This window comes from Molothrus ater, chromosome 3, assembly GCF_012460135.2.
Source record: "Molothrus ater isolate BHLD 08-10-18 breed brown headed cowbird chromosome 3, BPBGC_Mater_1.1, whole genome shotgun sequence".
Taxonomy (NCBI): domain Eukaryota; kingdom Metazoa; phylum Chordata; class Aves; order Passeriformes; family Icteridae; genus Molothrus; species Molothrus ater.
The window spans coordinates 7574116-7598363 of NC_050480.2; the positions used below are offsets into that span (position 1 = coordinate 7574116).

The window sequence follows — 24248 nt, forward strand, 5'->3', positions numbered from 1 at the left end:
GCGGGGCGGTTGTTCCCCTCAGCGGAGAGCGGCGCGCGCTCGGGCCCCGCTCCCGCCGCTCCGCGGAACCGCCTCCGGCCCGGCCCGGCGCGGGCGGGCTCCAGGTAACGGGAACGGCGGCGCGGGCGGGCCCGGATACCCCCACCTCCCACCCCCTCCCCTCCCCCGCAGCTTTTCCTTGGCGGCTTTCCCGGCGGGAAGCGCTCCGGCCGATCGCCTCGGGCCTCGCTCCCGGCGGGCGGGCGGGCGGACGGCGCGGGCCCCTCGCTTGGAGCACCGGAGGTGGCGGGGTTGCGCGGCCCCGCTTTGTTCGGCTCCGCCGCGCCGGGCTCCGAGCGGGAGTAGGCCGCCGAGGGGCGGTGCGGCCCGGCCCCTCCCTTCCCCCGCGGCGGAGGCCCCGCGCCAGGCCCGGGCCGCGGGCGGGGCGGGGCTGAGGGGCCGGGCCTCGGCCGGCACGTGGGGCCCTTCCTGTCAACAGCGCCCGCCGCTCTCGGGCCCGCCCTGCCGCGCTCCGGGCCCTGCCGCGTCCCCTCCGCTAGCGGGGTTTCCGGTAGAAAGGCTCTTTGCAGGGAAGATCCGCGGTTCCCGGCCCCGGGGTTCATGGGTTGTTGCTTTTGTCTCGAGGCGTATTGGCGCTTGTTTTTAGCGGTGAAGTTAAGTTGGTTTGGACAGGGGTAGGTGCCTCCACTGTTCTAGATGTGGAGAGAATAGTGGTGTTGCTGGAAAGGTCCTGCACAGCTCTCTGTGGTGAATTCAGTATAACTTTCCATGTGTTGTTAGCCTTGACTGTCAGCTTTTTCTGTATTTTCCTGCATTTCTTCTTGCATTCAGCTGGCTCCCTCCTCTGACATCCAGAACGTTACCTAAGAGTGGTGAAATGTCAGAATTAGTAAATGGAATCATTGAATGTGTGTGATTTTTTTGCTCCCAAGAGGGAAAACTTGTTTATTATTAAAACTGCGTGCCCAACTTGTGCTGATGAGGGTGTGATCTCCCTGTGGCTACAAGGTAACAGTCATCACTTTCTCCACGCTGAAATATCTTCCCACATCTCTAGTGAGAGAGTCACGAAGAAGACCAGAAATGCATGCATGGGGCAATAATGTTTCTCAGCCAAGTTTCTTTTTAATTATTTCATTCTTGTTTGAGTCAGCAGAAACTTTTGTTCTTTACCCACTTTCAAGCTCCAGGGAGATTTGCATTAATTGGCTTGGCTTGGTATAGGATACAAAGTCCTTTTGAGCCTTTCTCTTAGAATCTAGACTCCTAAGGGAAAATTGTAATGGTTGAGAAAATACAAATTTCATCTCCTGAGTCAGTGGTTAAACTTGCAGTCAGGTGTGTGTACAGTTCAGGGTTCATTGTATGAGATTATTTTCTTTGGATTTATGTTTTAAAGCCATGGGAATTCAAAAGTTTGTGCAGAGCTGCTGGGAATATTAGGCTGATGCCAGCTGATACCATGAAAATCATCAGGGGTGTGTAGAGCTTGAAAGAGCAGTACATTAAAAATGTAATCTCTAAACCCAATTTTTTTTGGAAAGACTTCCTGTCTTTTCTCTTCTGGATGCCAGAAATTGTGTGTGTTCATCTGAACAGATGAAGGCTGCCTTTAAAAGGTGCAGCTTTTTGAAGTGGGATGTAAGGAATGAGGAAGAGGGTAAGAAGTTACATTTACTTATTTTAATGTTTAGTGTTTGAGCTTATTATTAAGCTGTAATATTTAAGGCAAAGAATTGAAAAATACATAAATTTTGCCATTAATAAGATTGTACTTTTGAGTCAGAAGATATTTCCACTTGCTCATTTATTATTTTGGAATCTCATATTGGCAGTATCTACCTCAGGCTGAATTACATGACATGGATTTAGCTACAGGTCTTTAAACCACGTTTTTCAATTTTTTAAAACTAACTTCAGCTCCTTTTGAGAACAAGGTTGGAGGAAGGGAAGGTCTTTCTGCCTTTCACAGTAATTAATTCATCAAGTCACTTTTTCTTTAGACTTTGTGTTTGCATACAGAAGTGCTAGGTTTTGAAATCTGGCAGAGAATTGCTTTTATTAGCCTTATGAATTCAAATTCAGAAATTGTATCTAAATTCTGAAGTGGTTGCTGTAAATTGGAAAAAAAAACAGTGTACATGTCCTCAGTAACAACTTCATGAAAAAATGTTACCCTTTTTGAAAAAAGATCCTGTTTTGTCCAACTCTGTGTGAGATCAGCCAGCTTTGTCCTGCTCAGGCTGCAGGTTTGCAGCTGTGCCTGAGGTGCTGCAGGTCAGGAGGAGAAAAGTTGGCTGGGGTGCAGGAAGTGCAGCAAGCAGAGGGGAAGTGAAGTCATGGTGACATCTGGGGACAGCTCTGAGTGCACTCAGGTGCTCCTGGGTTCAGATTATTTCTGGAAGAACAGGAAGAAGCTGTGGCTGCAGGAGGCTGGCAAAGAGCAGTGGTAGCTCTGGATCTCCTGAAGAACTGCCTGTGGGTGAGGAAACTGGGCAGGGAGACAGAAATGGGGAGTGAGATCGGATTTAGGCAGAGGTGGCAAAGGGGAGCCAGGACTGCTTTGGTCAGCAAGGGCAGAAAATCCACAAAGACTCCAAGATTGGGGCTAAGGAGAAAAGGGAGAACTTTTCATAAGAAGCAGGGCTATGAATTTGAAGGGGTTAAGCTGACTGGGATAAAAGAAACTTGGAGGAGTGAGAATTCAGAAAGAATAAGACAGAAAACAAGAAACTGGGACAGCAAACACTTGTTAGAAGGCAGAAGAGCTGGAATAGCACACGTCTGACAAGCACAGACTAGAACTCATCATTTTTCTGACTGGCAAGTGTCAGTGAAACCAAATTATAAAACTTTGTTTTTTCTCCTTCAAGTATTATACAGCACAGGAGATGGCCAAATATTTCTGGTCTGAAGCAGTTTGGTGTTTTAGTAATAAAATCCATATGAGGGAATTCTGCTGAACTTTTTAGGTTTTTGACTTGGAGAGCTACACAGGTGTAAAATTTATCATCAGCAGCAATGTCAGGAAATGCCAGAATGAATGTTGGATGTAAAACCTCACTGGGCCCCATCCCCCAGTGTGTGATGAAGGTCTGTGATTGAATATTAACAGTATTTTTCCCCAAGAATCTTAACTTTTCACTGCAGGTTAGTTCATATGTAATGATTAACTAGTTACAGACTTGTATTTACCCTAGTTGTTTGGTTTCACTTTCTTATCAAACAAAATTGATAAATCAAACAAGTTAAAATGAAATGCTTTGACACGAACATTATGTGGTTTGTGTCTGTTCCCTGTCCCTGCCATCCCCTCTGAGTTCCAATGTTGGTTGTACACGTGGTGCCAGTACAAATGGTGGTGTGCATTTCACCTTAGTATGAGTGTGCATTTCACCTTAGTATGAGTGTGCATTTCCCCTCAGTGTTGGTGAGTGTGCATTTCACCTCAGTGTTGGTGAGTGTGCATTTCACCTCAGTGTTAGTGTGGACTTCACCTCAGTGTTAGTTAGTTTGTATTTCCCCTTAGACTTTTAAGATAGTCTCACTTGATACATTGAGATTAAAAGTATATTCTGCTTGGGATACCCGTTTTCAGAAGGCAGTGACATAACACAGGGCACTATACAAACAGTTCTGCAGGCGTTTACACTTGAAAGCAGCTTCCTCTGAGTTGTAGTTGTGGTTTTTCCCAGCTCATGGTGGGTGGCCCAGGGGTAGTAGTCACTTACACCACGTTTTGTTAATATCAAATAAAAACCTGATGATGCAGATGGGAGATAGAGTTTCAGTTTTCAGGTTGCTGTGGGATTGCTGTGATGCTGAGCTTTGTTTTCCCATGGAGCCCTGGAAAAGGCATTATGCCCTTTTGTTAAAGAGGTGGAAAATAAAGCTCCAGACAGGAGCTTAAATTCTGAAGTTTTGTAACTTTGGAGTGTTTGGCATAATAAATTGAAGAGAGACTGTAATGTGGCTGTAAGTGTTGAATGATTGGGGATGTTTAATGTTTAGAAATCATCACTTCTGTAATTTCTGTAGAACCACAGGAAACCAGGGTTAGAGGACACTTCAGTACCATGTAATTTGCATTTCTCTCTAGATAAGATGAGCTTCATTGTGTAATTTTGGTCCAAGATGTACTTTGCCTGATGATGGAGATTGTGTGTCGTAGCTCAGTGCTAGTCTGATAGATCTGAATGTTTGTCCAGAATGTGCACCTCCAATCTCCTCTCTATTTGAAGAGATCACTGCTGTTCTCTTACCACACAGCCTTTTCCCTGTTTCAAGTGAAGACTTGTGGAACGTGTCCCCTTTTCAGTTACAGATACAGAAGGAGAGGAGGGCCATGAGGGCTGAGGTGTGGCTGCCACGTGCACTCAGTGCTGTGTTTTGCAGGGACCGTGTTTGGAAAATGCCCAGCCGGAAGTTTGCTGATGGCGAGGTGGTGATGGGCCGCTGGCCGGGCAGCGTCCTGTACTACGAGGTGCAGGTGACCAGCTACGATGATGTGGCTCATCTCTACACTGTCAAGTACAAAGATGGAACTGAGCTTGCACTGAAGGAAAGTGATATAAGGGTGAGTGTGAAAAATGGGTGGTTTATGATTGGCTTTTAGCAAATATTCAAATGAATATTGTATCTGTTACGTTAGAAAGTTATGCTGTGTTAATTTTTTTAAGTAGTGTATTAAATATAGTTTTTGGTTATCACATAATGTTAAAATAGAAATTATGTATGTGGGATATTTTTTTAAGAAAGAAATGAGGTACTCCCACTGAGATAGCAGCCACAGGACACCTCAATCTTTCAGAGGAAGAGAATTTATTGCCCCATTATCAGAAGAAACAAATTTCTTCCTGCCTTGTTCAGGCAGGATGATGCCATCTGGATTCAGAGGAAGAAGCTGACAATGACCAGACAGAATCCTGTGTTTGAATGCAATTTATGCATCATGGATGAGGTGTATGAATATGCAAGAGGCTGCTGCTTTTAAGGGTTAATCCTCTGTTAACGTGGGTCCTTTTTTGGGCTTATTTTGCCCAGAAAAAGGTACCCAGACTGTCCATAACTCTTTGTTTTTATTGTCTCATATTGTCCTAATCCAATTTGTCCAAATTTTTATCACTCTAATTATATTACTATTTTTAGTAATTATTAGCCATTTTATTAATGGCTATTTTTAGTAATTTATTAGCCATTTTATTACTATTAAACTTTTAAAATTTTGAAACCAAGTGATTGGCATTTTCCACAATGAGTACACATGTATTTAATTTTCAGTACTTCAGCTTAGGACTGGGTAGTTATTTTGCAAGATTTTAGTTAACTGTGTCTTCAAGGAATTGGTGCTAAGTAAAAATGTCTTCCTGTGTGACACCTCAAGTAGAAGTTCAGAATGACCTCATTTTTAACGTTTCATAGTTGTTTTATTTATGTCAAAAAAGTATCATATTTTTGAGGAAAACCAAGTCTGATCCATCAGGAGCTCTATAGCTTGATTTTTGATAAAAAACTGGTTTGGGTACCTTACCAAGGTAGTAATCAATGGGATGATATTAATTTTGATGGCTTTCCATCTCTAAATAAGAAAATTTGATAACAAATGTAAAGATGCAGTTAAATGTCACTAAATTTAAACGGTGCATGCCCTTCAAGCTCATACTTAAAACATCTGCAAATAGCTTCTACTAGTTGAGGTCCTCAGAGGCTTCATCAGGTATTTTGCTGTATTTGTGACAATTGCAATCCCTTGAGAAAGGTTCATGTCATATAAGCATATTTCTTCCTCTTTACTTATCATTATTTTAATTTTTGTTGTTAATAAAGACCTTTAAAACTTCATAGCCAGTTTAAAATGATTAATGCAGGAGGAAAAGACCCTGTTTGAATCTTCACTGTGGTTCATTTCTATGGCCTGCTCTGAAACCTGCATAGGTTCAAAGCCAGTTTGTGTGCCTTTATGTGAACTGTTGTGCCACTTCTGGGTGGCAGTCCCCATGCCCAGTCACTGGCCTCTTTTGGGACCAAAATGTTTCTGCCTTGAGGTAGGCAGCTGTTTTCACTGTTTCAACACTTTAGGATTTGTTACTTCTGCATGCAGATTAGCAGACTCAAGCTGGGCAAATGCCTTTCTTTGTCATGAAACATTGATGCATTATAAAAGTTGCATTGTGGAAATCTTACATGGGGAAATCAGCATTGTAGACTTCACAGAGAAATCAAACAGGGCTTTTGGAGTAAAGTGCTTTTCTTTATGAGATTAGTTACCAGATATAATTAAATGATTAGGCTGACTTGGGTTTGTAGTGTTGAGCCTGTGTTGCCTCACACAGATGATGAACCTCGCTCTCTCAAATGCTTTAATAAAGCTGAGCAGTGGAAGTGAGAGCAGCCACTGAGGGCTTGAGAGACAGCTCTGAATTCCTATCCCTGTGCACAGGATTGAGAGGGTGGTGTGCTCAACAGCTTGGTGCTCACTTTGGTAGCTTACATCCATAGCCTGATTTCTGTAGCTTCAACAGTTGGACTTGGAACAGGCTTCTTTGGGAATTGCCAGCAAAATTAGTATTCTGCAGTTGCTCTTTCTTAACAGCCTTTGTAGAGCATCAGTAGAGGAAATACGAGACAGATCTACAGAACTCACCCCAAGAGTCCTCATCACAAACCCCCCCGTTTCTAGAATTGTTCTTAGGGACACAGCTAAGATTTTGCTTGCCTTTCCCTCTTTGTTTCAGTCGCAGTCATCCTTCAAGCACAGGAAGAGCCAGTCTTCCTCGAGTTCCCCCTCCAGGAGAAGCAGCAGCCGCTCTCGCTCTCGGTCTCCCGGCCGGCCAGCCAAGGGCAGGCGTCGTTCTGCTTCCCAAAGCAGGGAGCACAAGGAGGACAAAAAGAAAACCATCCAGGAGACCAGCTTAGCTCTACCGGTATTGGTTCTGTTCGTTGGCTTTTTGTGTGTGGGTTTGCTGGATTTTTATTTCAAGAAACTTTTGCTGTTTGTGAGAGATTGGTTTTTTGCAGACCGGGTTTATCATTGTAAAAGCCGGTTTATGTTCCCCAGACAGCATAATTACCTGCAAAAGTATATCTCTGAACTGCTTTTTTTTTTCTTTAGATACTGGGTTTCTAGCTTGCAAAATTTGAGGAAATTCTTGAGAGGTAAACCAAGGTTATAAAGTTTCACTTGAATTTGGTGATACTGAGAACTCGGAATCCAAACAAACAAAATTTTTTAAATACTTAATATTGAAGTAATTGTTAGCCACGTGCTTCCACTTGTGAAATGGGGCAGTGGAAGTTAGCTTACTTTTAGGTGAGTTTATTGGTACATAGCAGGTAGGTATTAGGATTTGAAATAAAATGAGTTCTGTACCATATACAGTTTTTTGCCACAGTAGTGGAGAACGGGCAGTGTGGAATATTTAAATATTGTGGTGGATAATATTGCAAAACTGATTTCATTATAAAAACTAACCTGTAAGGATTTCTAAGTTTACCAGTATCTGGTGTCTAGCTGAAATTTATTAGGTTTGTTCTTAGCATTTTTTATTTTAGATTGATTGCTAAAAATGGTTCTGGTCATCTTTTAAGTGAAGAGGAGTAGACATGGTGTTTCTCTGTGAAGAGAAAAACAGCATTTCTTGTGCCTCTTGTGCCCTTGAGATAGTTTCTCACTTGTCTGAGTCACAGTCCCTGGAACTGGGAGTGCATTCTGCTGATCTATTGAGAATGAACAGGTTTTAGTTAGGTTTCAGCTAGACTAAGCCAGATTAATATAAATTAGCTAGGTAGGTTTAGTAAATTGGTACTCTTAGGCACTGAAATAGTTGTGGGGTTTGTTTTGCAGTGAGCTCCTTTGAGCTGTGTGATCCAGTGCCTGTGGTTCACAATCTGGTTTCAAGTAGTTTTTTAGCCAGCAGCTACTGTTTCCTTTTAATACTTTTAGTCTTTTGGGATAAAAGGGTCAAAAAGTGTTTGGTGGTTTTGTCCTGGCTTCTATCTGAGGAGTAGGATTGATCTGTTGGCTCTTGTAAGACTGGAAAGACCAGGTTCTCTTCAGCAAAACTTTAGTTGAAATAAAACATGTGAGTCATGTCTTCCCAGAGCTGTGTAAGCTAGACTCACTAGAGAAGAATTTTTATGAGAGAATTTATTTCTTCAAAGGTCTTTTATAGAAACTCAAACTTTCAGTTCTGCAGAACAGTGCCATATAGAGGACACTGAGAGCTTAAACTGTGCTTCTTGTTTTGACCAGAAACCGAGTGAGAATAACACCAAAAGGTACAATGGTGAACCTGAAAGTACAGAAAAAAATGCCACATCCTGCATCATCTTGGAGGTAGGAACTTGGAATTTGCTCTTAGCTTTTTGTCACATTCCTAGCTTGGCTCTCTCAGAAATTCCTAGAAAAGGGCAATACAGTAATCTATCAGAAACAGAAGGCAACATAACCCTTAGAGGTTGAGTAAGTTGTTACAGAGAAGGGATTTTTTATTGTCCTGATTGTTATCTAGTGGGCAGGCACATGGCAGAAGGGAAAGGGGAGGGTGGCAATGGATGATCTGTGCTGGAACTGCTGCTGATCTGTAATCACAGCCTAAGAGTTACAGTGCCTGGTTTTAGCAGTCTCTTTGTAGGAATGGATAATTGTATATTGGTGTTTTACAGTGAGTAATGTCCTCTGAAATATCAATAAGTAAAATCACTGGGAAACCTTTCAGTAAATTATTGTTTTTTTCATTTACAGCAAAAGTTAAAACCAGACCTGGAAATTAAGCGTGTGCTTGAGCAGTACAGCTTGCGTTCGAGGAAAGATGACAAGAAAAAAGAAGAGATCTATTCAGAGAAAAAAACTTTAGTGGCTGTAAAACCAATTGAGAAAGTATCAACAAAAACAAAGGAGATGGAGTTTGGGGGAAGAATTGGTACGTGTGCAAATTGTCTTAATAGTTGAAAATTGGTACTATTTTGTGGGTTTGTACTTATTGACCATACTGCCATGTCAAGAACTGCTTTTTGGACCTTGGCTGCAGAATTCAGAGTAAAATTGTTGTGTTTCACTTCATTTAGTGGCAAAGAACCTTTATTGCACTTGGTTCATAAGTGAAATGCAGCAGAGATCTTGTGCCACCCCTTGGCACAGTGAGATTTAAATATTTCCAAGTTAAATTTAAGAATTAACCAGCAAAGCTTTTACATTTTCAAAATGTAGGTGCTTGAAACTTGACAGTAAAGTATTTTTTAGACAGTTTTTGGATTATTTTTGGAGGGATGCAGTGACCATGTATGGGAGTGAGAAGAATGTCTCAGTGTCCTGTTACGTGACTATGGGATTGCTGCTGTCTTGTTCAGGAGAAATTAATGGCAACCTCTTCTTTGTTACTTAACATTGAGCTTTTTTAGTGGGATTGAAACTATTTTTAAATTTTCTATACTTACCTTCTAACACGCCGTGGTGTATGTTTCCAGGGACCTTCACGCTGATATTTTTTCTGCCTGCTACTGTATTCTACCTGCTGTTGATGTGCAAACAAGATGATCCAAGTCTTCTGAACTTGCCTCCTCTGCCAGCACTTGAGAGTCTTTGGGATTGGAGGGTGTTTGGTGTCGTTCTCCTGTGGTTTTTCCTACAAGCTGCGTTTTACTTGCTGCCAATTGGAAAGGTAGGCTGGCTGGAAGGTGGGGTGTGTTCTAAATGCAGTGAATTTGAAAGCAATTTAATGAGTTTCTCTTAATAAACTGGAATATAGCAGCTGCAGATTTCTGTAAGCTTAAAACAGCACAGCTGTTTCAGAATTTTTGCATTTCAGAGCCTTCCAGTAGAGAAGGCAGAAGGCATTTTATAGGCATTCAGATCAAAGTGTGGACAGACTTTGCTTGATAGAATTCTAGAAGAATTTTAGGTGTCTGACTTTTAATCTCACAAACTATCTTGATGCTCAGTTTCTTAGGGATATCCAGCATTTTGGAATACAATCTTCATTTACAGGAATCTAAACCTTTCTAGCCATATGTATGAATATCAGGCAAAGGCTCTCCATCCCTCTCTTGGGACTTGAGGGTTAGTGGCAGACTCTGGAAGGACACTCTGAAATAGATCAGTCATGTTTTATTGCTGTACATGTTCACAATGACTGGAGAAGTTCTGCTTTCTTGGAGCTGCTTAAGAAGAGGTTTATTTTTAGAAATGCTTTTATTTGAAACTGCTGATCTCTTTCATTTGCTATCCAGAGTATGCTTTTTAGAACAATGCATGAGCTTCAGGTTTGAGTGTGTCCAGCTGGTTGCTTTGACTGAATATCTTTCTGACAGAGTTGAGCTTGGTTTTCCTCACCTGAAGGGCCCACAGAAAATACTTTGTTGAGCATTAATATTTTGTTCTCCTTAGGTTGTGGAAGGCTTGCCTCTTTCCAGTGGAAGGAGACTGCAGTACCGGATAAATGGTGAGCATGGTGCAGCTGGTTATTCCAGAACTGATTCCATTGTGTGATTTGCAGAGCTCAGCACCATAAAATACAAATGTTGAAAGATACAGTTTGTCCAGAGAGCAGATCTCGTAAATCTTGGATAAAATCAGATGAGCCTTGTCTTGGAAGAAGGTGCTTAGTAATCATCAGGAACTCAGTGACCCAAGAGCAAGACATTACACTGGATGGGGTGGTAGTGGAACTCAAATACTGCAGTACAAAGCTGAGTTTTGTCATAGTCTGGTAAGATGCACCATTTTAAAGTTGGAATAGGGCTGTAAGTAACAAACAAGGGGAATTGCATCCTGCAAAAGTGAGTCTCCTTGGGGCTTCTCATACCTGTCTTCGTTTTGGACTTTTGTCTGTAGTTGTGCCCTGCATTCTGATAAAGGGAGGAAATAAGCTACATAATTTGGACTGTTAAAAAAGAAAAGCCTTGTCTTGCTGCTTCAAAGGCTAATTTTAAAAGCAAATTTAAAAGCCTTCTTGAGGAAAGGTAAGGACAGGAGGCACTCAGGCACAAAGTGAAGCACAGGAGGTTCCATCTGAGCTAGACCAGATGAACTCTGGAGGTTCCTTCTAACCTCACCCCCTGTGACCCTGTGAAGGGAACCATAGCAACTCCTTAGCTGAGGGCAGCAGAGAACTGCCTGCTCCTATTTGGGCATCAGTCCATTCTGTGTGAAATGATACTCTCAATGTATGCAAAAGTTTTTGTGTTCAAGTTTTGCCTTCTTGATAAGTCATTTTAATACTTTAATTACTGCTATCTGTGCCAAGCTAGATATGAAGATAATTCAAAGATGAGACTTTGTGAGCTGCTCTCATTATCCATTAGTAGTGTCAGTGTTCATTTTCCCACTAAAATCTGAAAGTAGATCCTATGGCATAAAAAATTGAGAAGTATTCAGAGTGTTCCTGCCTCTTGTCCCTATGGTGAGCACAGCTTCAGGGCTTAGAGTCCCTTAGTTATATTGCTGTGCCCCAGAAGTTTGAACCATGGGATGTCCAAGATGTTCCTGGAATATGGACAAATATTGGAAGAAGTAAAAGTGCAGAAAGGTTGGATTAGGTAGGCCCTACTAAAAAGATAAATTGTTTTTTTTTTTTATTTTGACTAATATGTCTTTCTTCTGCATCCTTTAGGGTTTTATGCTTTTATTTTGACTGCTGCAGCTGTTGGAGTTTTGTTGTACTTTGAGTTTGAGCTCCATTATTTGTACGATCACCTCATGCAGTTTGCGGTGTCAGCTGCAGCTTTTTCCTTGGCACTGAGCATTTACCTGTATGTCCGATCCCTGAAAGCACCCGAGGAGGAGCTAGCACCAGGTGGAAATTCTGGTGAGTTACAACATTCTGGGTCATTCCAATTCTTTGCTGGACTTTGATTTCTGCAAATTTAAGGCTGGTTATTATAACACTGTGACTTTAATTTTGCTTTGTGTAGTTTTGTTTGTTTGTTTGTTTTTTTTCTCCAAACTCAGTCCCAAATATGAAGTCAGGGCATAGTATTTTCCTTCTTGTCCACCTTTTTTGATGGATGGGTAGTTGTCACAGCTAAAGGGAATTCTTTTTCCTAGACAAAAGCAATTAAATAGGAGAAAATGTAAAATTAATTAATGCCATATGATCATGTTCATAGACACTGTGATGTAAGCTTCAGGATAAGGCTGAAAATAAAGAAGGAAGAAGTGTCAGGGAGAACTTCTAAGTGGTTAGTCCTCCTAATTAATAAAAAATTAGAGCATCTTAAAAACGATGTAGATTTTGTTTTGTATTTTGCACAAAATTTTTTTTTTTGCTAATCTGAAGGCTTTTAAAAATTTGTAATGAGAGAACATTAGTGGAAAGTGGGATTTTGTTTATGGGGAGGAGTGTAGTGGCAGATAAAAGCAAGAGTATTGCTAACAGAGGTTTGTTTTGTCTTACCTGCAGGGTATTTTATTTATGACTTTTTTACTGGACATGAATTAAACCCTCGTATTGGCAGCTTTGACCTCAAATACTTCTGTGAGTTGCGTCCAGGATTAATTGGCTGGGTGAGTCAGTAATCTCAATTATTTTATTTACTTAAATAGTACACTGAGGGATTTTTTTTTACACACATACACATATAATTGATATTAAGGATATTTATAAATACTTATAAACGAGTACTGAAAAACAGTTCCACGTTGCTATTTTTTAATGACTATTTTTATTCACTTGAAGGAAATTTCTAGTTTCTTAGTTTTGTGGCAAATGAAAACCCTTTTTAAGGTATTCATGTGTTGAGGTTATACAGCTTCAAAAATATGGTTAGTTGCAAACTTACTTGTAAAATGTTTATTAGTTTTTTAAACTAAACATTTACTTTAGAAATACTTGTGTTAAAATGTCCTGTAGTGTGATAGAAAATACATACCACTTTCTTTTACAAGTGAACTTTTTATTTGAAATCTTTTCTAACTTCTAGGTTGTTATAAACTTGGCAATGCTCTTGGCTGAGATGAAGATCCACAATCTCAGTGTGCCATCCCTGTCCATGATTCTTGTGAACAGCTTCCAGCTTCTCTATGTGGTGGATGCTCTTTGGAATGAGGTAAATGCCAATCCCCTTCAACTGTGTCCATTTGTAATTACAATGTTAAGAGAAGGAGGCCTTGGAAGTGCTGAAATTCCTTCCTCCTTGTTTCTAGGAGGCTGTTTTGACTACAATGGACATTACCCATGATGGATTTGGCTTCATGCTGGCGTTTGGAGATCTGGTGTGGGTTCCATTTGTCTACAGCCTGCAGGCCTTCTACTTAGTGGGTCATCCCACCACAATTACTTGGCCTGTTGCTGCTGCAATTACTGTTCTGAACTGTAAGTTACAGTCAATGTCACTGGTGTGTGGGTTACAACAGAGTTCTGATTGTTGCTTCAGAGATGGGAGGTGAAGCTTTAGCTCAGATGCAGCAGTCATTGTCTGGCTCCTGTGAAATACAAAGAATATAACAAATTCTCATTTTAGCAAATGAAGGATAGCTGAGACTTTGAACATTTAATTGTTCTGTTGAGAAGCAGCTCTAGGTGGGTGCTGTCTGGAGTTGAAGAAGTGACTTAACATATTTTGCATTTAATAAATGCTTTTTTAAGTCAATCTGAGCGACTCATTTAAAAAAAAAAAGTCAGTACCTTGTTGGCTACACTCTTAATTATTGCATTTCCTTCCCTGATGACCATAGTGACCAACAGGTGTCAGTAGAAAACATCTTTTTTTCATCAAAGCTCAGTGCTTTGAGAAAAGATCTCACATCTTTAGGCAACCTTACATTTGCAGCAACATATGCTTGTTGTGCCTGTTACCTGAACAGAAACAATAAAAACCCACTCATATTTTGTAGACATGACAAAGAATTGGAAAAAATGAGAAGATTTACAACTTAATATGTGCAATACTGAAAAACAGAAAATAATTTTTTCATTTTCACCTAATGTTTTTTCTTGGGTTTCTATTATTTAAAAAAATAATATCTTTATTCAAAGTATGTTGTGATCATCTTTTTTCAATGCAGCTTTGGAAAAAGCAAGTTTAGGCTGCTGTGTGAAAATTATGGGGGATATGAATTTCAAACCCAGATAATTCCTTGTCTGCTTCTTTTATTATCATGATCTTGTAAATGAGTTGTCAGTTCATGGAGTAGGTGCTGTAACCAAGTGCTAGGCTGCAAAATAGAGCTGTAATCGTACAATGTGGAATTCACATCCCCTTCTGTGAATTTCAAACTCAGTGTGGCATTAAAAAACTCAGATATAGATGTGAAAATAAAGGTTCTTCAGAATCTCTTCAAAGCTACCCAGTAACAAGGATCATATGGAATGCGGGTTTCCAGTGGCATTTCTGTCCTGTTAAAGCAGAAAATACCAGTTGAACCTCTGGGGAAAAACCTTTGATGGAATAAGTGTGGCAAAGGGCACGTGAGTGCTTCTGTTGAAGCTGAGAAAACTGGAAAATATCTGAAAATGCAAAACACATCCTGTTTATTTTCAGGTATTGGGTATTACATCTTCCGCAGTGCAAATTCCCAGAAAAACAATTTCCGGCGGAACCCGGCAGATCCCAAACTGGCCAGTGAGTGCATTCTTTATTCCATTGCCTGGGATTTTATTCGATGGCTCTTTGTAGTGTATAAACACATATTTCAGTCACTGCATTGACCACAATACTCTGTCCACAGATCTGAAATTTATACCCACTGCAACTGGCAAAGGGCTTCTTGTCACGGGTTGGTGGGGTTTTGTTCGTCACCCCAATTACCTCGGTGACATCATCATGGCTCTGGCATGGTCCCTACCCTGTGGTGAGTTTCTGAGACTCAAGTGCATTTTAGCAAAAAGGCTTTTCTTTGCATCTGTCTGGGTTTGAAATGCCAAGTGGGAATTTTTTGAGATGGTAAACCCTATTGAATGGCAGATTTCTGTGTCATAAGTCTAATGCAACACGTTTTTACTTCCATTTTACCCTTTCTAACTTGCCAAAGATTTTACTCATCTTTCTGACACTTTATCATTCAATAACCATGGGACTTACTTGCTAATTAGCTGTTCTTTAAATTTTTTAGGCTAGTGAGTGTTTTCAGCTGAAGTTCCCCAAAAGTGGGAGTTTGCTTGGAGACAAGGGCCACCACATAGACAGAGGACTTGAAGTGAAAGATACTTAAAAGAAAGGTCATCAAACACAGTGAAATTATCTTTCAAAGTGTTTGTTAATAATACACAGAGGTGGACACAACAAATCAGGTGGAGCAGAGTAGTGGGTTAGAACCAGAACCTGCTGCCACACTCCTCCTGATGCAGCCCAGGGTACACTTGGCTTTTTGGGCTGCAGTCTCACATTTCTGGGTCCTTTCCAGTTCTTTTCATCCACAGGTCAAGTGGTGTGCTCTGAGCAAAGCTGGACTCATGTCTGCAGGCAAAATAGAGAAAATCTTGTGTGGGGCAGTTTGGTGGTGCAGAAATTTGACTGGAAATGTGGTTTTGATAACTAAAGAACTTTAAATGACAATAACACTTCAATATGTGCCAGCTTTGCATGTACTGAGAGTGAAATTGGTAAATTTTGTGACTCTAAATGTCACCATGATATTTTCTGAAAAATCCCTTTGCCAGGATTTCTTCTCCTGGGAAGCTGAGAAGCCTCAGAAAAGAATGAAAACAATAATTATCTGATTACTTGGGAATGTGGCTTGGACATTGTTTACCAACAGGGGCATCCTTGATTGGTTCCATGTGAATTGTTTTAACTTAATGACCAATCCCAGCCAGCTGTGTTGGACTCTCTGAGTCAGTCACCAGCTTTCCTTATCATTCTTTCCTAGGCTTCTGATGAATCCTTTCTCTATAGTTTAGTATAGTTTTAGTATATAATTTCTTATGGTATGGTATAACTATGGTATGGTATAACTATGGCATGGTATATTATAGTTATACCATATTCTCAGCCTTCTGAGAACATGGAGTTAAATTCTCATCTCACCCTGTCCTGGGAACCCTCACAAACACCACATCTAAATGTTCAGAATTGCTTTCTGTGGGTTTGTGGCTCTTTCTCTGTCTGCATGTGTTGCGCTGTCCTGTTGATATTCAGTGTTTCAGTGTAAAATGCTTTGGCCTTGCACAAGCGCGTCACCGGCTTTGAACGCGTTATCAGCTACCACCTCCAGATTTTGCCCTGTGTCTATCTAAGTTAACTTTGTCCCTTTGCAGGTTTTAATCACGTTCTGCCCTATTTCTACGTGATCTATTTCATCTGCTTGCTGGTGCACCGGGAGGCTCGTGACGAGCACCACTGCAAGCAGAAGTACGGGCTGGCCTGGGAGCGGTACTGCCAGCGCGTCCCCTACCGCATCTTCCCCTACATCTACTAGAGCACTCCAGGGCCTGCTGGGCACGTCACTGCTACTCTTAGATTCCTTGCAGAGAGAGATACCTCCTACCTTTGCACTTGGGCAGTTGGTATTTAGGCTTTTAAAGAAAACAAAACAAACTAAACCCGACCAAACGTTGGAGTGCGTCGAAGGCGTCGCTTACAAGTAGACTTCGAGATGTGAGTGATGTGAACTGACTGTCTGTGACTTCAATTTTTAAAAAAAATTGTGAATTTTCAAAACTCTTTGAGCCCTAATTTTTCAAGCTAAATTTTATCTAGAATTCTGAGTTTACATTTTTTATTGCATTTAATTAAGCACTGTGATGTAAAGTATATTATTTTCTTAATACAATAAATGCTGAAATTCCATCCAGTTCATTTTTTGGTGTTACTCGTACCATCTAACTTCAGATGTCCAATTTAGTTGCCTGAATTGGAGGAGCAGCAGGGTCTTTTTGGTCAGTGGAGCTGGAAGCAGAGGATGTGAGGGGCCTGCAGCCCCACGACCAGAGCTGGCACAGCTCAGCTTACATGGTTGCTCCTCTCCTGGCTTTTCATTGATGGCATTTTTTTGGTCAGAGAGGCTCAGCTGGCCCCTCCTGCCCTGCACCTGCAGGAGGATAAAAAGATGGAACTGGGAGAAGGGGCAGAGCTGTTCCCTTCTCCCTCCCCACGCTTTTGAGGCAGTTCAGGAACGCCCAGGGGCAGCTCTGAGCCCTGCCTGGCAGTGCCCCTGGCTCTGGAGGTGGAGCCTGCTTGTGGCTCACACTCCTGGAGGGAATGAAACTCTTCAAAGCCTTTCTGTGGCTGTGGAAGGGAGTAGTGAACCCTCAGCTTGCCTCTGGCATTGAACATGGGGGAAAAAGTGTGCAGTGTCTGCCTGCTAGGCACAAAAGGATAAAATGACCACAGTTGGCTCCTTCTGATCTTTGTAAATTAAGTCTTAATGTACCATAGTGTTTACCAAGTGTGTATAATAAAAGCCTCCACGTTTTTGCTGTACAGTGTTTGGGTTTGAAAAATGCAACAGCTTTTTTAGAAACAGGAGAAATCAGTAACTAAAGCAATTTCCAGTAATTTTAAAAAAGGTAATTGAATAAAGGGTTTTTGTAAATTAATGTAGTTAATTCTTGAAACAATTGAAGTGTTCATTTAAATATTTGTATTGACAGATATGCTATGAAAATATAGGAAATGCTCCTCAATCCAAAGTTGTTTTTTTGGTTTCTTTTTGTTTTTAATTTGGCATTGCTACCTCATATGTAGGTGTTGCCTTTTGTACTGTTGCAGATAGAGAAATAGCTATTTTTTTGCTATTGCTATTTAAAACAACATTTTTTTACATGAGCCTGTGGTTAAACTCAACCACTTTCTAATATATTTTTGTATATATTTGACTTTTTAACTAATGTATGTGTTCTGGTTACTAGCTGTGTTCTTTGTCTAACTGGCTGTAAATGATATGCCCTTGTGGTATTTACTTCATAAGTAGAATGATTTTACTGAAATACTCTTGCTTAATTAATTAGCTTTTATTCTGTTGTCACAAGTAAGAGCTTTTTACACACTTTGTACATGAGGTTTATAGCACAAATTGCCCTAAAAAGCTTACTAGAATATTAAATGAAGTGCAGATACTTCTGCACTTGCTTGCAGGAGTGTTCCTAATAAATTGGAATGTTATTTATCAATTTTTTCAGTTATTTTAAAATGTTGATGTAATTGAAATCTAGCATGTGATTTTTAAAAAAATAAAATAAAATAACCTATTTTGTACACGGGCATTTTTTAAAGATAATTGTACAATTGAAGTGTATATAATGTAGCTTGATTGTTGGTGGTGTAAGGAATTGTTTTAAGACAAGTGCTTTGATTGCTGGCAGAAAATAGCAGTGCCTCTAACAAGACTCGAGAGAATTCACTGGGGTGCAGCAGCAGATGAAACTGGGCTATTGCTGTTTCCAGTCCTTGCTGGGGGAATTGATGGCAAATGGGGAGATCATTGAACAGCCCTGGAGTGCAGCTGGGCTTTAGAATCTGCTTTGATTCCTCAGCCTGTAGGGCAGGAGCTGCTCCTGCTGCTGTTCCCAGTTTCATCTGCTGCCACCCAAGGTTGTGCAAATGTCACTCGGAGCCCTTGTCTTTCAGAATCTGAACCTGACCAATGACAACTTCATTTACATGCTGAATTTTATGTAAATTTGATTTTGAAGTAACTGTTTTTAATACAAACAAGCCCATGAGCTAAAATAAAGGTTTTGCTTAAAACTAAGTAGTGCATTTTTTTTTCCAATTCATGGGAATACCTGATAAAAACGACATTGCTTTTCCTCATTTAGTACAGGTGTGAGTTTGCTGGAGTTCCTGTTGTACCTGTGTTTGTGGGCTGGGTGTTACAAGCTCAGGTGTGGTGCTTCTCTTAGTCTGCCTGGGCATTTTTTCTTCTTCCCTCTGCTACTCCAAAAACAAACTTAATTTCAGCTGTAAAAATACAGAATTAACACTCAATTTGCCTGTAGAATATCGCATTTTCCCCCACAGCCTCTATTAGGAGTCAAAAGCAAACCCAATTAGGCTGTATCTACATAAAGTGTTACTGCACAGGAAATAAATGCAAGTTTGACCTACAAGGCTGTAGTTGAAATATGGTACAGGAGCAGGAATGATAGTTTTGCATACAGAAGGATATTTACCCATAGGTAACAAAAATGTTTGCTTAAATTACATTTACCAGAGCTCATGAAAAACTTACCAGAAGCACAGTTCTTGCCTCGTGGGGAGTGAGAGCTGTCTGGGGGAGTGGGTGGAAAACCTTTCCTGTGTGTGGATGGAGAACATATTGCACTGTCTGTACAGAGCTGCTTTCTGCTGGGGAAGTTCCCTTAAATTAGAAGGAAATGCTTTGATAGAGCTTTCACTCTTTTAATATTTAAAAAAATCTTAACCAGTAAACTTTTTAACAAGTATTTTTCAAGCATCTTCTCTACCTTTTTGTAAGTATAAATGTCTGCAATAGCATTACTGAATGTCACCAGAAGCACTTTGTGTCCCACCAACACTTTGTGGGAACGGGGAAAGTTTTTGAAGGAAGAACTGGAAGTTGGCCAAACTGGACTGGTGCTTTTTGGTGACAGAGGGGGGGGGGGGTGTGTATGTGTGGTTGTCATATTCCCATCATGTCAAATTCCCATCCATCTTCCTCCTCAGAACACAATCCGGTGCTGCAGCCAAGTGGTGCCAGTAATTTCCCTTCTGTACCTCGAGGTTGTTCCTCGGAGTAGGGATAGGGAATGCCAGGGCCAGGGATTCCAGAAGATCCTTTTCCTGCCTCCCCCTGTGCTGCATCTCACGCTGCAGACGCTGGGTGGAGCAGGTTCTTCACTCGTTGCTGCACGCTGTGATCCCAGGAGCAGCATCCTCCTTGCTGGGGGAGGAGCATTTCTCCACTGCAACCATCGGTTTCCCTGGACTGGGAGAGGGCAGCAGTTCCCTGTGTCCTTGTGCTCTTCAATTCCCTCCTAAACGCTTGGCTGAAGGAGGGGAACATGCTCATGTAGCCACATTTCTCTTCACAGAGAAAAGCAAGGCACAATTCTTCCCAAGAATATTTCTGGGATTCACATTCTCTGAACCTCGGAGGAAGGAAAAACCATTCTTATCTCCTTTGCTGTGTTTGTGCCAAAGTTGAATGCAACATGGAGATTGTTTACCCACAGTGGTGGTGTTTTGTGTCCTTGGCCTGTCAGGGCCAGGGGTGTGTGTTGGGACTGGAGTCACACACAGCCACAAGTTCTGTGCAGTTGAGTGCTTGGTAGATTCAGTTGAGATGTAATAAATAGTATAGAATAATATAGTAAAATAAAATAATTAATTAGCCTTCTAATGAGGTAAGGTCAGATGCATCATTCTCTCCCCCTGGTCGGGGGTGACAATATCCACTATGTGCTCCTCATCAACTGGGGGCCAGTGCCCTCCTGGGGGCCTGTGAAATGCCAGTGGAAGTGCCTTGGACTGTGCACTCCACACAAGCTTTTCTGCCCTTCCTCTTGGAGCTTCTGAGCTTCCTTATGCTGCCTCCATTCCCTGTTGGAGCTGGGTATCCCCAGGTTTAGTCAGCCTGACTTGGGCCCTTCTTGTTCCTGTGTTTCAAACTGCAGAAACTTTCATGTTAATGAACTGACCAGGCAGAGGATCCACCTAAAGCTTAAAATCAGATGAATTCCTGTGAAAAGAGCTCTAATAAATGGTGAATCCTGAGGGACATAAGCAGAAATTAACACCCAGAGGAGGGGAAAAATTTTGAACTCAAAGCCACATTCAAATTCAAACCATTTGCTTTTGGTAACACAGGCTTCAAAAAACCCCTCATATTGTAACTGTTAATGGAAAAGCCCTTCTGCTGGCAAGGCAGATGATGTAAAAAACTAAAGCAGAACTATTTCATGCTCTTTTCTATGTGTAATTTTATAATCCTGTCAAGACTCTGAAAGCAAATTGATCCTGCAAACAGAAGGTGAGCACTGGAGCCATACAGCAACTTCTGCATGTGTTTATATCTGCTTATCACAGCCTGCAGGGAATGGAACCTTGCCAGCCTGGGAATTCTCCATTCCCACCAAAATAAACATTTGAGAAGTTTCCTGTGAGCAGCTGAGAGCTTATGGAAGTGTACAGTAAAAAAAATTAAAAGCCTGTTTGCCAGCACTTGTGGAAGTCTATGGTACAAATGTAAGGGCTCCTTAGCAACACCTTTTGAGTCTGAAAAGTGGGCAGTTGAATTTACACAGTAAAGAATCAGAGTTCCTGAGCCATGGCCTGGTGGTTTTGTTCAGCCTGGTGAGAATTTATAACAAATAATCACACCCAGCTGGTTGGTTCTGACACATCCCCCACCCCTTCTTAAATTAAACAAAATCAAAATGAAACAAGGAACAATTTGTTGTGCAGTTCCTACAGAGCATTCCTGAAACTTGCAATTTTCAGGGTTGGCTTGCTTCAAGTTAAGGAGGTAAAAAGAACAATTTTAATGTCTCCTAAGCTTTGGACAAAAATGCTGATCTTCTACCTCTGAACCTCAGGTAAAAACATTGTTAGAATGAGATAAAGACATTGTTATAATCAGGCAAAAACATTGTTATAAAGGTATGTTCCCACACTGACCTGAAGAAATACAGATATTTTTCTTAAACATTAAGACAAAAATTATTATTCTCATTTTTATTTTAATAGCAAACCCACACATTTCCAATCTCACTCCTTACCTCCCTGCTTAACCATGTGTTTTTATGTGCTCAGTTCCTTTGATGTTGGTATTTTACAGAGCACTAGAAAACAAAAATTGCTCAGCATCCTCTTAATTTTTGTCAGCAATTAAAGCTGTAGTTTATTGCAAACCTCATTAACTTTGGAAGAAAGGGCCTGGTTTTATCATTTGAGCCACATTAGCTGTACCTTATGCAGTCCTGCACTTTTGGCTGCAGTTCTCCAATTGATATTTCATGGTCCAGACAATTTACAGCACATTTTTGCCTGTAATGAGCCATTATCTGAGCTGTAAAAATCTGCTAACCAAGCATCCTCAGTCTGAAATTGTCACCTATAAACAACTGTAGTGCAGAGCCCCTGGTTTTCTAGAAGGCTCCAGTAGCTTATACATGTGTAAAGTACATATTCTGCTGCATTCATTAATGTTTCTGATCACACATATCTGTATGCAGAGATGCAATTAGGAAAAAAAAAAAGAGAAGTAATACAAAAATCCCATCTATTCCAGTATAATAATTATATTAAATTAATTGTATTAAATGTGGTGTTGCTTTATGCCACTTAACAAATGGAACCAGATGAAATGAAATTAAGTATTTCCTTGTGACATTATGAAAACTCCTCATTAATACTGAAATGCTAATTATGCTATAGATAACATCACTTGCTGAATTACAGCAGTGTGGCATTTTCTATACTGAGTTTAAGACTGCATCAGGTCTCTCCATGATACATTTCTGTTTTGAGAAACCACAGAATATTCAATGAGGGATTAATTCCATGAATATGCTTGCCCAAAATTTCTTCCATCAAATTAGTTGTGTGTTGTGCCTGTGTGTGCTGTTACAGAAATACACCATTTTCACAGCTTCTTCTCAGTGAAATAAGTGAGAAAATAAGAAAACACCATTTAAAAAAATCCCACCAACAAAACCAGCTTCTAAGTAGTAATGGATTAAAATAGCAACAGGCAGAGAACCTGTGAAATAGATGCTGAAATCTGAAATCTGCCTGGTTCTCCCAGCCTGCCTCTTCTCATAAAGAATAAATAAAAAAAAAAAGGTGACAAAAAAAAGTTCATATTTTACAGAAAATGGACATAAGGATGAGAACAATTGCTGCCAGTACCTGGATGATGAAGATGTGTTGTTCATGTAGACATATACATCCAAATATCTCTTCTGTGGCAAAAGAGCAGCAATGGTTCCTGCTGAAAGATTTTTACTTCCTAAGCAGAATTATTTGGTGTCCATGGAATTGGGGAAATTCAATTAAGCTGGAGTTGTCCAGGAAAAACCAACAGCAAATTTGTTCCTGACTAAGACAAAATTCAGAGTCAACCATAGGGAGAAACTGAGGATGCATCCTGAGAATAATCCCATCCCAGATGAGCAGAGCAGCACCAGGAGAATGGATTTTTGTTGCTGCTTTGAAAGAGGCAGCACCAAGCAAGGCACTGGCAAGTGAAGTAAGGATGAAGGGCATCCCCATGCTGGCCAGGAGAGGTGAATTTGAATTTCCTGAGACCCTAAACCAGTTTGCCTTGGCTGAGGATGCCCCCAGGGGATCTCCTGTGGCCAGGTCAGAAATTTCTCCTTCCATCTTCGGGCAGGTTCTGGGCAATGTGACTGGAGAGGAACCTTAGCACAACTGGTCAATAATTTACAATAGTTTTAAGCAGCTCAAAGAGAACTCAAGAAGTGAAAGGACCTTCCTGAACATCCCAAAACCCCCGTGTGGTCATTGAGCTGCACTTCTAAAACACCTCTGGGCTTCTTTCCAGGTGTTCTGTGGCATTTGAAATCCCAAAAGGGAGCCAGAGTGGTTTGACTCTGAGCACAAGGCAGGACCCTGGCAGGACCAAAGCTCTGGGTAAAACCAGTCCTGATTGCTGGGAATTCAGGTTTGGCTTGTTAGAGCTCAGCAGGAGCACATTGCAAATTAACAAATTTAATTAAATAAGTGGAGTTCGAAATGGCTTCTTTGCAGTTTCCATCTGCAGTCACACTCCACTAAAAAAAAAGCATCAGTGCCATTTTTGCCTGTGCTCTTCTGAATGAGCCTTCACTGGAGCACAGGGCTCCTTTTCATGATCTTGTAACGTGTTTGCACAAGCCACTTATAGCAGGGAGAAATTCTCTTTAATGAAATATGTAAATCTTAGCACTTCCCAGCATCTGACACTTAAAGATAAGGAATGCCTTTCAAGGATTTTGCCCTGTTGCTATAAAAAGATAAAGCAAGGTTGGTACTCAGGATATGACAGCAAGCTCCTGCAGTGGATTCACAAGGGTTTGGGAGAAATCACAGAGAAATTAATTTTGGGATTCACTTGGAATACAGACACATGCAAGGTGCTTGGAAGAGTCCTGAGTTATTTTCCAGAAGCCTGGAAAAATAAAAAACAACCCAGTGTAAACAAAATCAATTATTGGAGATTTGATCTTTTCCTTCTCTAGGAAATATAATTGCTCTCAAAAAGTCTGATGAAGATTGGTCAGGAGGTCCAAAGTTAAAGTCAACTAATGATGTCATGCAACAACTTCACTTGTCACAACACCCATTTAGGCAGCTTCATGCTGCTTCTGTGCCACATGCAAAGTTACAATTAAAATAGAGCTGCTAAA

General features: G+C 40.9%; 1 protein-coding gene across 1 annotated transcript; it reads left to right on the top strand.

The window, feature by feature from the left end:
* On the top strand, positions 1–18628 carry LBR (lamin B receptor). Its single transcript, XM_036380312.1, has 14 exons — positions 1–104; positions 4396–4576; positions 6735–6923; positions 8252–8335; positions 8744–8921; positions 9466–9659; positions 10385–10439; positions 11610–11804; positions 12399–12502; positions 12919–13044; positions 13142–13310; positions 14479–14559; positions 14666–14788; positions 16194–18628. Exons 2-14 carry the CDS (start codon positions 4412–4414, stop codon positions 16352–16354), a joined length of 1824 nt encoding a protein of 607 aa, XP_036236205.1. The 5' UTR covers positions 1–104; positions 4396–4411; the 3' UTR covers positions 16355–18628.
* Positions 18629–24248: the final 5620 nt, after the last annotated feature.

Coding starts and splice junctions, on each gene's coding strand:
- LBR (XM_036380312.1), top strand. CDS start 4,412: ATGCCCAGCCGGAAGTTTGCTGATGGCGAGGTGGTGATGGGCCGCTGG. Junction 13,045..13,141: donor TGGATGCTCTTTGGAATGAG/GTAAATGCCAAT, acceptor CCTTGTTTCTAG/GAGGCTGTTTTGACTACAAT. Junction 13,311..14,478: donor TGCAATTACTGTTCTGAACT/GTAAGTTACAGT, acceptor GTTTATTTTCAG/GTATTGGGTATTACATCTTC.